Source organism: Camelina sativa, chromosome 9 (genome assembly GCF_000633955.1).
Source record: "Camelina sativa cultivar DH55 chromosome 9, Cs, whole genome shotgun sequence".
NCBI classification, from domain to species: Eukaryota; Viridiplantae; Streptophyta; class Magnoliopsida; order Brassicales; family Brassicaceae; genus Camelina; species Camelina sativa.
The window spans coordinates 18,108,008-18,122,771 of NC_025693.1; the positions used below are offsets into that span (position 1 = coordinate 18,108,008).

The following is a 14,764-nucleotide window of genomic DNA, read 5'->3' on the forward strand; positions in this document are numbered from 1 at the left end:
CCCTGCAATAGTGAAACCCAAGGAGATGTCAGATATGTAATAGTTCATCAACCATTGCATAACATAAACAATGCAAAAGCCTAAAAACTGAAACTTTAACACATAATTCACAAATGAGATTGAACTGAAAGCAGAATTTCACATTATAAAGAACAGATTTTTCAATCAGGGTCGAGCTCAAACATATCAGAACACAAAACCCAAAAACCCGTAGGTCAAAATAAATCCGAATTGGAATGTATCCAATACCAAATTCGCAACAACAGTGAAATTCGAATCAACGATTCTGCTTAACCAAAAATTGGCATCCGTTCACTAAAAATTTTCCCAGGGTTATTAAAAAAAAACAGAGCAAAACCACAAAGATACTGAAAATTTTCAATTTTTTAACGAACAAGTGGAGTAGCGAAGTCGAGATTGCATAAGATTAGGGTTTTTAGGAAAACGAACCACTTTGCGGCGGAGTATAAACAACGGTCGCTAAGTTGTCGGATAGCCGCACGGATCTCGTTGCGGCAACTCTCTTTAGAGACCATAACAGCAGAAGCAGAGAGACAGTGTTTAACTTTAAGTAGTCCTCCTCAAAACAATCGAAGAATCTCTTGTTCGTCGTGGAGGAGAGATTTCAGAAACAATCGCTCCCTCCAATCTTAATTATTTTGAAATTTACAGTGAGAGAACTTGTCTATTGGGCCCATTCATTGACTTAGGGCTTTAAATAGGCCCATTTAACTAACACAGACAAACATATGTCAAAATTTGCTTTTTAGATAAACTAATTTTCTTTGACAAAAAAAAAAAGATAAACTAATTTTAATATCATATATATTTTGTATCCACAAAATTTGTCACATTGCATTTTAATAGGTATCATATCACTGGATTATTGAAAAAGTGTAGAATATTACAATAAAATGAATATCTAAAACTTTTTTTTTTTGACAACAAAAGAATTGACTCAAACAAACCATTGGAAGAAGAACAGCTAACTAATGTAACCACATGCGGTTGAGTACGAACTTGTCTTGCTAGTCGATCCACAAGAACATTTGCATTCATAGAAATCAAGGTTAATGAGAAACTTGAGAATTCTTCCATATCCACCATGATGTCGTCGAGATAGGCAGAGAAAGCCGGCCAGTCAGCTGGTGAGGACACTATCTTCACCAAATTTGAGCAGTCTGTGAGAAAAGCTACCTCTCTGAAATCGTGTCCGATCATACAGCGTAAATCCCACACAAAAGCTTCAACCTCAACATGAAGAGGCGAGAGACTCCGCCGAAAATTTGCGGCACCCATTAGGGGAGAAACATCTTGGGACGACATACACACCCAGCCTGCACCTGCAAACTTGTCTGGATCCTTCCAAGAAACATCAACAAAACAACGGACACCAGTGTACACAGGAGGAAGAGAAACGCGTTCCCGCACCAATCGAGAATCGGGCCGTGTTGGAACCATAATTCCTTCCGTATCCTCAACCTGGGCCGCAGACCAGGCCGTTGCCTCACTGGCCGCCAACTGCGCAATCTCATCCGGCTTTTCCACTGCATTTTCAAAAACCTTTGCATTCTGTGCTTTCCAAATGTACCACATGATCTAAGGGAAAGCTACAACCTGAGTCCCTGGATTTTATGCCCCAATAAAATGATCCACATTCGCAAACACCGAGTCTGTGAGAAATCCAATTGTGCCTGTCGGGACATTTGAAAAAGCCCAGACCTGTCGTGCGGGTGGTCACTCGAACAGGACATGATTGACCGTTTCGAGGAAGAAACCACACCTCGGACATTCCAGGTCACAGGAAATACCCCAGCGATCTAAGTTAGCCATGACTAAAAGACAACGAGAAAGGACTTGCCACATAAAATGCTGAATCTTTTAAATAAATAAATAAATAAATAAATAATCTTTTAGTTAGCAAATGAAGGAGGACAAAACAACTTTTTCTTTTTGATCAATCTAAATTTTGAATTAATGGTAATATAATTAGTCAAACAAAGACCCTGATTTTGCTTATGCAAGTAAGCTACTAATCACCAATTCAAATTTTAGATAAGAGGTGCATTTAACCGACTGAATTTGACTACAAATCAAAAAGGTTTAAACTTTCCACAAACCAGATCAAACCAAAACCGAAATTTAGACCAATTTGTACAAAACCAGAATCCTTTACAAGTACTTACTTTTCGAATTCAAAATCAACAAATACATCCAAAAAGAGGTAGTTTATATTTTGTTACCATAATATTGGATTCAAAATGTGTTATTTCAATGCATCTAACCTAATTATGGAACATAGAAATAACAAAAGTTGGAACAGAATCCGAAATATATGGTAAGAAATTTTCATAACCGACCAAACAAATTAACACAAAAAAAAAACCGAAAAAATCAGAACTGAACCGAGCACAAAACCGTAAAGGTTTCAGCTTTACCAAAATTTTGGGAGGAGTGAGAGTAAAATGTACGAAGAAGGAGGAGCCAAAGAATTCAAATTGGCGCTCAAGCTTTTTTAACGTATCTTCCCAAATTCTTCCCCCCAATTCTTTTTTGGGTTTTTAAAATCCCCCCAAAATTTTCCATCAAATTTCTCAAATCCCAAATTCTCAATCCCATCCCATCCATCATCGGTTCCGTCAATCATGTCAGATCTACCGCCGGAAAGATCCATTGTGCCGATTACTTCTTCTTCACCTGTTTACATGCCGGAATCTTCTTCTTCTTCTTTACAGTTACACCATTCTTATAGTCGGAAACAGAAGTCTTTGGGTCTTCTTTGTACCAAGTTTGTTCCTTTTTTTTTTTACAAAACCCATCAAGTTTTGATTTTTTTTTTTTTAGTTTGGTCTGATTTTTAGTTTGTTTCTCTCAGTTTCTTAGCTTTGTATAATCGAGATGGGATTGAAATGATTGGGCTTGACGACGCTGCCTCCAAATTAGGTATTGCCCCACTTTGTGTGTGTTTTTTTTATTTTTGAATTACATCTTCTAATTTGTTGTTGATTTTGGGTTTTGTGTCAGGGGTCGAGAGACGACGAATCTATGATATTGTTAATGTTCTCGAGAGTGTTGGGGTGAGATTTGTTTCTCCACTTTTTTAATTTTCTTAAATCTCTGTNTTTTTTTTTTTTTTTTTTGCTTAGAAACGAGTTTGGTCTAATTTAGGTTTTAACAAGAAGAGCCAAGAATCAGTATACGTGGAAAGGGTTTTCCGCAATTCCAGCAGCTTTGAAGGAGCTTCAAGTGAGTCTTTTTCCTTTGTTTGTATTCGGATTCTATCCCATTTAATCCCATTCAATCCCAATTTTGTATAAGTTGTAGCAATTTGATTTGCATATACTCATAGGAAGTGTTCCTGATGCAGGAGGAGGGGGTTAAGGACACTTTTCACCGTTTCTATGTTAATGAGAATGTTAAAGTAAGTGACTTTGGATTTGGGTTTTTTTGAATCTACTTTGTGTCTTCCAGGGATTTTAATGCTTAAAGTTTCATACTTTCAGGGATCTGATGATGAGGATGATGATGAAGAGTCTTCTCAGCCCCATTCTAGTAGCCAGACTGATAGTTCAAAACCTGGCTCTTTACCCCAATCTTCAGATTCGCCAAAAATAGGTTTGTGTGTTGTACTTATTGTGTGTTTGGGTTTAGTTCAAGTGCATTTATTAGATGTAGAGATGTGCCAAGTTCTAGGTTACAATCATCAGCCTTTGTCATATATATAAGTGGAACTGGACTTTTATGCCAAACGAACAGATATGATTTATGGGATATAATGTAGATTCGTTGACATATTTGTTGGTTGGTTATGTGTGACAGATAACCGACGAGAGAAATCTTTAGGACTGCTTACGCAGAACTTTATCAAACTCTTTATTTGCTCTGAAGTAAGTGAGAAAGTTCAATGATTTCAGTTTATCAACTAAAAGTGTTCTGTACCAATGTTACTAAATATTTTGTTTTAAATGTGTTCCAACTGTTTAGGCTAGGATAATCTCCCTTGACGAGGCTGCAAAATTACTGCTTGGTGATGCCCACAATACATCAATAATGCGAAGTAAATTATCTTCATCTTGTGATTTTTAGACTTCTTTTTTTTGGTTATTTTGCATATTCGCTTGAAAATAACTGATCTGTGTTTGTTGACACATTACTTCTGCAGCAAAAGTGAGGCGACTGTATGATATTGCAAATGTCTTGTCATCTATGAATCTCATCGAGAAGGTAAACCAAAAACTTTCATAGCTGCAGCGTTTATAAACCATCTATGCTATGTAGCTGTTAATTAGTCTAACTACTATCTTCCATGGTGACAGACTCACACCTTAGATTCTCGAAAACCAGCTTTCAAGTGGTTAGGATACAATGGTGAACCTACTTTCACACTTAGCAGCGATTTGTTGCAAATGGAGTCGAGAAAAAGAGCTTTTGGAACTGATCTGACAAATGTCAATGTCAAAAGAAGCAAATCATCATCTTCGTCCCAAGAAATTGCTACAGAGAGAAGGCTAAAGATGAAAAAACACACCACACCAGAGAGTTCTTATAACAAAAGCTTTGATGTTTATGGATCAAGAGGTTACCAGTTTGGTCCGTTTGCTCCAGGCACTGGTACATATCCAACAGCTGCTTTGGAGGACAACTCTAGGAGAGCTTTTGATGTTGAGAATCTTGTTTCGGATCACCATCCCTCTTACCAAAACCAAGGTGCATATTTATTAACATACATTTGATAGTTTGCTATAAAAACGAACACATGAAATTAACTCTGTTCTTAACCAATCTCAGTTTTGAAAGACCTATTTTCCCATTACATGGATGCTTGGAACACATGGTACAGCGAAGTCATCCAGAAGAATCCATTGCCTAATACATCACAACGCCGTTAGATCTTTCTTCTTCTTCTTCTCTTACCTTTGAACATCATCATTCGTATAGAGCTTCAAGAGTCGTTTCTTTTTGATCACTGTGGTTTAGTTTCTCCACACAATTGTAACTGCAAGAATCCGATATTAATTCACAGATTGCATACCCTCTTTGCCTTATGAAGTTACTGTTTATCTCTTGCTTGATTATGATGCCAGTTTTTCAAAGATGTATGGTAAATCGTTTTGAGAGAAACAAAAATAAATATCACATCCCATCTTATTTTCCATTTTTATAGAATTTATTAAAGTAGCAATTCCATTTCTCAAGGGTCTCTTGCTTTTATTGGTATACACTCATTAGTACATGTTCTAAGGAAATATAAGGAGGTAGTGTTTGTCTCAGAGCTTGGAAGGAGGTTTGTACCATCCCCATGGTTCACCAGAGATATACTGAGTCACCTGCTTCACACTCACGTAGTTCTCAAGTCCCCTGAAATGAAGCAGATATGTTTCAATTTCAACACCAAGTCAAAATAAATCAAATTTTGTAAATAACAAGGTCTAAGTTACTATGAATACAATTCCATCTAGTTGCAGAGGGGGTTATTTTAAAATGTTCTGGTAATCTTGACATTTACAGCAAAAGAAAGAGACTTACCATTCTCCCAATTCACGGCCAAATCCACTGCGTTTGGTTCCACCCCACGGAGCTTGGCAGAAGCATGGCTGAGAGCAGTTGACCCATACTACTCCCGCCTGGAAAGCCTGAAAACACAATGATTACGATTTAACTTAAGAGATGAAGTTTAATCATGAGATCCGTGCAGTTACTGATTCTTATTTTTGATAGTAAATACACACCTTACTAACACGATCACACCGCTCCAGATCATTTGATAATACTGCACCGGCTAATCCATATCTGCAAAATACAAATAAAGTCAGGCATAAGATTTAATACATCATCAGTGAAGTTCTACTTCAAGATAAGTAGAAAAATCTAAACTCACTGAGAGTCATTTGCCAGCTGGATTGCCTCATCCTCTGTGGAGAATGTTTTGACACACAGAGCAGGACCAAAGACTTCCTCTCTCCAGATTTCCATTGAAGTAGTCACATTTGAAATAATTGCAGGTTCAACAAAGTATCCTTTCTTCAAATGCTTCAGAACATAGATAAAACATTGTAAATGCTACGGGCTCTAGATAGTGGACATGCATAAAAGACTAGTTTATATCGGTAACGTACCTCAGGACGAGTTCCTCCACAAAGGACAGTTGCACCTTCATTCCTAGCGTTCGAGACAAACTTCAGAACTCTTTCGTACTGCATAGGATCAAGATGTAAGACTTGACTATTAAATTTTTCGTGATTAACCTTACATTGATAGAGAAGAGGGTTTTGAAGGATTGAGGTGTTGATTCTTGAGTATAACAATTTTGTTCAGCAATATTACCTGTCCTTTGCTGACAACAGGACCAAGTCTACAGCCTTCTTCGAAAGGATCTGAAATCTTAATGTTCTTTGTCCACTTTACCAGCTTGTCCAAAAATTCATCAGCAATCCTTTCCTGACATTTCCCCAGATTTTATTTCATGAAAACAACAGTACACAAGACATATAGTAAAGCTTCTCTATCCTACTTTTATCAGGGGTTCAAAGGTCCTATGATCACTGATACTTATCCACAATTTATCCGAATTTCTGATGACCAGTCTCAGTTTTAGTGTCTTACAATCAAACATATACTGAAACTGTGTACCTTGGCATTGGTGGTTTCATGTAAAGGAGAAGTTAAATTTTCTACTTTTTTTATGACTAGAGTAAAGTACATAATTATAATTTAATTTCCATAGCAAACCTTTAATTTAATAACATATAGCTTCTCTAGAAAGCAGCTTTGGTTGTGTAACAGGATAACACATATCATGAACAGTTCAGTTGAGAATGTATAATCAGAGGCTATTGCAGATTATATGCTCACTTACATGCACGAGAAGTCGAGATGTGGCACTGCAAATCTGCCCATTCGTCCAGAAACAACCAAACATAGTCCATTCCACAGCTGTTTATAACAGAGGTGTAGTCAGTAATTAAACCTATAGATTAGAATACATAGAGCATTGTTTTCTTAAGGTTCCAAAAGTACCCACCTTTATCAATATCAACATCATCAAAGACAACAATAGGGCTTTTTCCCCCAAGCTCCAAGGAAACAGGCTGTGGAATGACAAATACAAGAATCATGCACATTAGCACATACCCCGAAAATTCATAGGTCAAGATAAACAACGCCCAGAGAGATACTAGTTCCAAAGGAAAACAACAAGAACACATGGACGTACCTTGACCAATTTGGCAGCGGAAGTCATAATGCTGCTTCCGGTTGTTGTGCTTCCAGTGAATACAATCTGGTAAAGGCTAAAACATCAATACTTCAACTAACCTAGAAAAAGAAAGAATAAATGCTCTATCTACAACTGTTTGACTTTCAAGATACTGGCGAGGATAAAACTGACTATAATCAGACCTTGTCAACATGTGGATGTGATGCCAGTGGAGCACCTGCTTCAGTTCCTAAACCAGTCAGAACATTAAGAACACCAGGTGGCAGACCCACCTCGCGGCAAATATCAGCGAGCTCCAAACATGTCCTGAAGTAAAACCGCATCAGATTGGCGAGTTCATGAACTAAGAGTTGAAATGGCTAGATATGATGTCAACAAATATCAAATACGTACAGGGATGCCAACTCTGAAGGTTTTAGTATTGCCGTGCACCCAGCAGCAAGTGAAGGAGCTACCTTCCAGACAGCCATCAGTAACGGATAATTCCTTCAACACAAATATAAATTATTAGCTGCCTAATACGTGGTAGTGTTTCTAACATACGGTCTGTCTAAAAGGGAAGAAAGAATACTTGAAAATTCAATGTGATCTAAATATGTAAAGCTAACTCGACAAAGAAAAATTATATACAATGATTTAAGGGACTCGGTTATAAATGTAGTTTTAGGAACATGGTCAACGAAACATACCATGGAGTAATCAGCCCAACCACACCAATAGGTTCCTTGAGAACATAGCCCTTAAAAGTATCCATCGGAAGAGAAAGAGGAGCCTTCTGCTTAGCATCCAAACCTTCAGCTAGGTCAGCATAATAGTCAAAACATCCAGCAACATCATCCTGCAAAGGGTTACAAACAACCACCGTATGACATTTGAATCACAAAAAAAATTGCCAAATGTACACAACAGCAAAGTGTGAGAGAATACCATGTCCCATGCCGCTTCATCTAAAGGTTTACCGCAATCAATAGCCTCAAGATTAGCTAGTTTAGACTTCCTCTCTATTACCTGGATATGGATATATACATATGACAACATAAACAATTACATTACGTTATTGCCAGGAAAAAAAAAAACTAACAGAGAGAATGAAACATGAGATTGTTAACCTTAGCAGCAATAGCACGCAAGTATTTGGCACGAACAGCACCAGTTGCTCTAGCCCAATCCTTTCCGTTGTTCCTAGTAAATGCGTTCCTAGCAGCTTCCACGGCGAGCTCCACATCTTCAGAAGTTGCAGCTGGAATATAACCTAAAAACAACCACCAATCTCAGTTTAAGAAACTTAAACTACATATAAAATTCCACAGATCTAACGCAATAAACAAGTTCCGATCTAGTTCTTAAACAAGAAAAACACCGAAACTAGCTGTCACAGAAGAATTCACGATCATCTCACTCTATGGGTTTGCGAACTAAAAGTAAAATCGGGAAATGCATAGTTCCGAAATCGATGGATTGAATCGGAAACTCGGATTGATCCACTTCAAAAAAGTGAGCAAAACAAACAAACAAACAAAAAAAGTTCCGAAAATAAGATATGATTAGAAAGTACCGATGATGTCTTCGGTAGCGGGATTGATAACAGGGAGAGTATTACGACGAACGGGCTCAGTCCATTGACCGCCGATGAAGAGTTGGCGTCTCGGTACCGTAATCGCCATTATTGTTACCCTGCTGCTACTACTACTAGAGAGTTCGTGAAAGAAAGAAAAAGTAATGATGGATCGTTCGACTTGCCTTCTTTTTTTGTTCTACATATATAATACCTGACACATTTTCTCTTATAATTATTAAAATTTGTTTCTATTTAATAAAATTGATGACTAATTTAATTGTATTAGTATACAACTTTTGGTAAGAGTTACAGGGGTTATTGAATTTGACCGGATTTTAGAGTATTCTTAAAATCTTTTGTTATTCAATTGAAGATTTTAAAAAATCTTCTGAAATCCTATGTTATTCAACTTAAGATTTATGTAAAAATCATTTAAAATAATATAGAATATCTTGTTATTCAATCAGTAATTTTTAAAACCTACTTGAAATCTTTTGTTATTCAGAGGGTGTATTGAAACCATGATTTTGGAAGATTTGATGGGATTTAGAAAATTTGAAATTTTGAAAGATTTTAGGGAAGTTGATATGATTTATTGTAAAATTCTTTCAAATCCCACATAAAACCATGAGATTTGGATTTCTCTATTTTTAACTAAACAAATCCCACCTAAATCGTCCAGAATCTCAAAAAACATTAAAATCCAAATCCACAAACTATTTTGAATAACAGTGGATTTTAAAGTAGATTTTTAAATCATCAGTTCAATAACAGTGAATTTTAATAGATTTTTTAAAATACATAATTGAATAATATAGGATTTGTAAGTTTCACACAAATCACTTAAAATGTCAAGTTGAATACACCCCCTCAATATATCACAACCTTTTTAAAACTTGCTACTTTAGATTATTTTAAGAGATTTTCTTTTGTTTTTTTAGTTGAAAAGTATGACAATCAAAATCATACCTATTAGAGGTGGAATTTTAAAAGATTTCAGAGAAAAGAAAAGACTGAAGATCTTGAAGCCAAAAACCCCCGCCAATCAGCCACCTTCTCTACCAGTCTCAGCCTGAGCCGTCAAGTTTTCTGGGTTTGCCGCAGCATCACCAGAGGCAGAGTAAAGGATAATGAATTCTATTGGTTTGAATCAGTTTATGGGTTTGAGCTCATGGAGAATTCGATCAGATTAATATTTGGACACAACTATTGATCTGATTTTCTTTTGGTATTGTGTTGTTAAATTTTATAAAATCACCCAAAGTTCAATAGTCAAATCTCATAAAATCACATTTCATTTTCTTTTCTTAAAATAGAAAAACTCTAAAACACAATCAAATCTCCTAAAAGCTTACTAAATTTTTCAAAATTCTAAAATATTAAAATCCTACAAAATCCTTAAAACATCAAGTTGAATACCCCTCTTAAGATTGTAAATTATAATTATTAAAATATATTTTTATTTAATAAAATTGATGAAATTGCAATTAACATGTTATATTTATATATCAATGTTTATTAATGTAATACCAGTAAATTATGAAGTTTAAATATTATCTCAATTCAAGGTTGAATATATCCATAAAACATTAATATTTTATTTAAATGATGAAATAAGTATATAGATTGTGAGATAAACTTATATAAGCTATGATTAATATACGAATCCAATAATTCTAGAGGTTGTACGCTATAAGTAGTTTGCGTCCCTAAATATAATAATACGACTGAGAGGTGACAGTGACACTCTTAATTATGGGAGCCTTTTGGCTCGTATTGTCCACAATCCGGCACCACACCTCCACCGACCACCACCAATACCATAGTGCTTTGACTGTCCAATATTGGTCCCTACCAGGCTACCAAGTAGCAAACACCATAGTGTTTTGGCCTTCCTATCCCAAGCAAAAAATGATGTTCTCTTTGTAATGAAAATACATACTTATTAAACTATTTTCTTTCGAATTTAATATGTTTATATTTATTTTCCAGTGCTTAAAAAAGATTTTTTCCGATATTTCGTTATTAAATCAAGTTTGGATTTTTTTTTTTTATTTTTTACAACAAAAGATCAGCTCATATGAGCCAATTAGAAAAAGATGTACGCGCTTGGCATACCAAAGAATCCGCACTTATATTTGTATTTCGTGAAACTAAAAATAAAAAGAAAGAAAAAACTCCTCCCTGTTAATCTTGATATCGTCGAGGTAGGTCGAGAAAGCTGATCAGTTTAGAGGAGAAGACACCATCTTCACCAAGTCTGAACAATCTGTAACGCTACATCCTGGTAGTCATGTCCAATCATGCACCACATAGTCCAAAAGAAAACTTCTACTTCAGCATGTAAAGGGGAAAGACTTCGTCGGAAATTGGTGGCTCCCCTCATCGCTAACGAATCTTGAAAAGAAGAACAAACTAATCCTACACCTGCAAAAGCATCACTTGCTTTCCAAGATCCATGTACAAAGCACCGATAACCTGAAAAAACAACAAGAAGGGGGTTTGTGGGTCCCTTCATCGAGCATTAGAGGCGATAGGGAGTGGGGAATGATCCTCATCCTCAACCTCTACCTGTGCCTGCAGCCAGGTAGAAGCCTCCCCTATCGCTAACCGTACTACTTCATCTGGCTGTTCCATTTGATTCTCGAAAAATCAAGCATTTCTCGCTTTCCAAATATAAGTTTCGAACTTTTAATTAATTTTTTTTTATTTTACTTATGTAAATCGTTGTAATAACCAAAAAACACAAAACCTTGTTTAATTGAGACACAGTTAATGTAAATTTTTATTTTGGTAGTTAAAATCCTATCCTCTATATAATAAAACGGAAGTACACAAATTTTTTCTGTAGATTATATAATATGGGTTATAAAATTAATTATTTGATATTTGATAGGTTATAGGTTATATGGGTTGTAACCATTAATTAAATCTCGATTTAAGTTCTTCTTAAAAAGGATATCAAAAAAATATCATCAAATCTCCAAAGAATATTTAATTAACCATATATAGGTAACAAAATCTCAAAACTTAATCACTCTTCCGTGGATTAAGAGTGATTTCCGATTATACTTATTTTTACAGGGTAACAAAATCCCAGCAGGGTGAAGAAGAAGGATGTTACGAAATTTAAGAAAATTCTCACAAAAGGGGATTGGAAAATCATTGAGAAATTTTCAGTCACCAAGGTGCTAGAGCACGGGTTGATTTTAATCACTAGATTTTAGCCATGTACGAGCATAAGTACGGTTATAGACAACCACATATTTTTCAAAAAACATTTTTAAACAATCACATAAATTATATTTTATATAAAAAAATGCAATAGAAATAAAATGAATTTCAACCCGTGCTCTAGCACGGGTCCTAATCAGTTTTATTTTTAAAAATTGTTATTGAAAACCAACACAAAACCACGTTTAATTGGAATCTTATTATATAAAGTTTGGTTCTCAAAGTTAGTAACTCACCAGATCGTTACACATGTTAGTTTTAACGATCAGAGATCAAAGTTAAAAATTCACCAGATCGTGACATGTGTCAGTTTTAACGATTAAATATCCAAGTTAGTAACTCATCAGATCGTGATATGTGTCAATTTTAACGATGAAAAATCACATATCAAAGTTAGTAACTCTTTAGATCATGACACGTGTCAATTTTAACAATCATAAATCACAATTTTCAAGTTTGGTAAAACGATGCATAAGATAATTGTAATCTTATTATATTTAAAAATTTTTGTTAATCCTAAAATGAAAAAGATTGTAAATACACTCTCTCTATAAGCAAAGAGATTATGACATATTTTTCACCAATTAAAATAATTTCGACTAGCTTTGTTTTTCTTGGTAAAATTTTCTTATTTGTTTTTTATTAACCTTTTGTTTGACACATCATTGTTCTTGAACAAGTCTCGAAAGCAATTTGTTTGTTGTCTAATCGAAGCAACTATATAAAAAGATTCTTAAATATTACCACATGTTTTCGTCGTTGTTTCTTTGAATTTTGTTTCGTTTCTCAATTTCATAGAGAGTGTTAACAAAGTTTCTTATGCATACTACGCAATTTTTGACTTTGAAGTGTTAACAAAGTTTCTTATGCATAATAACTAAGGTTTTTGGGATTAAAAAATTTCTCACGCTGTTATTATTATTTCTATTAATTTGCAGGACAGGTAGCATAAAAAAAGATGAATACACAAATGCAAGATAACAACAGAGATTATATAACACTAGATTAACTAAACAGAAAGCGTTCTTATTGTCCAACGATAGTACGTCTTACAAGAAAGTGGGAAGCTATAAATTTTTTCAAAAAACAATGAGCTCATTAGAATATTTTTTTTCATAAAATAAAAAAGGAAAATATACAGAAAATTGTTAATTCTAAAAAATGTAAATACTCACTTCTATATAAACATAGATCGTCTCATTTCATTTAACATAATAATTTATTCAAAAATATTGCTTTCAATTTTGTTATATTGGTCAAACTTTTTTAATAGGAAGACAAATTTTCCTTATTTTTTTAAACAAAAATATACTAGTACTTTCTTATTTTTTCAGTTTGGAATAGGTAAGATTATTCTGTTGACTAGAAAAAAATGGAAGATTAATATATGCATCTTCTTTTTCTAATACTGTATTTTAAAATTTATTGTCGTAGTATTAGATTGTTTTATTTAATTTATATTTTCATCTTTGAATTATTTGAGATTCATATATTATCGTGCTTATAATTTTCTTTATTTCATTAATTATGTCAAATTAATTTTCTTCTAATTTTTCAACCTTGATTGGTTGGTCATAGACATTTTTTTTTGCACAAACATAATTGTTACCATTTGTTCAATCTCAAAAGGAGATAAAGAGGAGACAGTCATCAACCTAATGGTTGGATAAAATAGGCTAATCAAACACAAGCCTACAACAAACATAGATTGGAAAAACATAAATCGTTGTTGATAGATCTATAAGAGCTTGAAGACAAATGCTACATCATGGTATGTCAAAGAAACTTCCATGAATACATTGGGAAATTTAACATTAGTTACTATCAAAAGATTTTGTGACGTTGGAAAAAGGGTCTTTAGTTTCATTGGTTGTTGGAGCAAGCCACTTTGAGTAGCTAAAAGACGTAAACATGTGCTCTCCACACAGGAAGAGGGCAGAGCCAAAATTCTCTATGTGGTGGAGGAGGTTGGACGCAAGGTTATCTCCGCAAGGGAGGAAGATGGGAGAGGTTGGACGCAAGGTTATCTTCCCAACGGAGCAAGGGAGAGCGAAGGTTCTCTCCATGGTGGAGGAGGTTGGATGCAAGGTTTTCTTTATAAGGGAGGAGGGCAGAACCGAGGTTCTCTCTATAGTTAGTCATACACTATTGTGATGTAATTTTTTTTTTATTCAAAATGTTTGTTGAGCCAACAATTTTAGTGATTAAAAAAACTATGCAAATGAATGTAAATAGACATATAATAGTTGGCTTAATTGGTTCATATATAGACATTTTCTATGTGGTGGTAAATAATATATTTGTAACATACAATATACCTAGGTGTAAAAAATTCAATTTTAATAGTAACATACATAAAAAATGTATATATGGATATAAATCAGTGTATTATAGCAAACTTTTTTTTTCTATATAAATAATGTACAATAAATTTAATATATTTTTATTAAATTTTATTTTATTCACAAAATTTTAAATCCGGACATCGGACGGATCTTTATCTAGTTTAAATCTAAAGTTCTCATAAAATTTAAAGTCTTGACAATATAATCAAACTATTCAGATTTTTTTTTCTCTTCCTTTTCAGTTTTCTTACTTTATAATCGAATTAAAATAAAAGGTATATAAAATTCTCCAATCTTCACAAATCAAATAATTGATCACCTCATTTCCACGGAACCATACAAATATAACACACCAATCCGAATCATTTTTTCATAAGTCTTTAACTATTTTTTTTTTTTTTTTTTTTTTTT

At 34.3% G+C, this 14,764-nt stretch overlaps 2 protein-coding genes across 2 annotated transcripts; one reads left to right on the top strand and one right to left on the bottom strand.

Moving 5' to 3' along the window:
- Nucleotides 2,461-5,043, top strand: LOC104711291 (E2F transcription factor-like E2FE). The gene is made up of 11 exons (XM_010427982.1): nucleotides 2,461-2,788; nucleotides 2,876-2,943; nucleotides 3,025-3,077; nucleotides 3,169-3,246; nucleotides 3,368-3,421; nucleotides 3,504-3,615; nucleotides 3,820-3,887; nucleotides 3,985-4,057; nucleotides 4,163-4,224; nucleotides 4,317-4,707; nucleotides 4,789-5,043. Exons 1-11 carry the CDS (start codon nucleotides 2,646-2,648, stop codon nucleotides 4,887-4,889), a joined length of 1,203 nt encoding a protein of 400 aa, XP_010426284.1. The 5' UTR covers nucleotides 2,461-2,645; the 3' UTR covers nucleotides 4,890-5,043.
- On the bottom strand, nucleotides 5,128-8,954 carry LOC104711292 (betaine aldehyde dehydrogenase 2, mitochondrial). The gene is made up of 15 exons (XM_010427983.2): nucleotides 8,772-8,954; nucleotides 8,326-8,468; nucleotides 8,144-8,224; nucleotides 7,906-8,054; nucleotides 7,610-7,702; nucleotides 7,399-7,522; nucleotides 7,214-7,279; nucleotides 7,022-7,088; nucleotides 6,857-6,933; nucleotides 6,325-6,438; nucleotides 6,117-6,194; nucleotides 5,879-6,030; nucleotides 5,730-5,790; nucleotides 5,527-5,633; nucleotides 5,128-5,358 (listed from the first exon to the last, which is right to left on the bottom strand). The coding sequence occupies exons 1-15, from the start codon at nucleotides 8,878-8,880 to the stop codon at nucleotides 5,268-5,270; spliced, it is 1,512 nt and encodes a 503-aa protein (XP_010426285.1). The 5' UTR covers nucleotides 8,881-8,954; the 3' UTR covers nucleotides 5,128-5,267.

What these genes read in the sequence shown, in the direction of transcription:
- LOC104711291 (XM_010427982.1), top strand. Translation starts at nt 2,646, where the DNA reads ATGTCAGATCTACCGCCGGAAAGATCCATTGTGCCGATTACTTCTTCT. An exon ending in CAGCTTTGAAGGAGCTTCAA is followed by an intron (nt 3,247 to 3,367) that starts GTGAGTCTTTTT and finishes TTCCTGATGCAG; the next exon opens with GAGGAGGGGGTTAAGGACAC. An exon ending in TCCCTCTTACCAAAACCAAG is followed by an intron (nt 4,708 to 4,788) that starts GTGCATATTTAT and finishes AACCAATCTCAG; the next exon opens with TTTTGAAAGACCTATTTTCC.
- LOC104711292 (XM_010427983.2), bottom strand. Translation starts at nt 8,880, where the DNA reads ATGGCGATTACGGTACCGAGACGCCAACTCTTCATCGGCGGTCAATGG. An exon ending in GGTGTGATCGTGTTAGTAAG is followed by an intron (nt 5,634 to 5,729) that starts GTGTGTATTTAC and finishes TTGTGTTTTCAG; the next exon opens with GCTTTCCAGGCGGGAGTAGT. An exon ending in GGCCGTGAATTGGGAGAATG is followed by an intron (nt 5,359 to 5,526) that starts GTAAGTCTCTTT and finishes GCTTCATTTCAG; the next exon opens with GGGACTTGAGAACTACGTGA.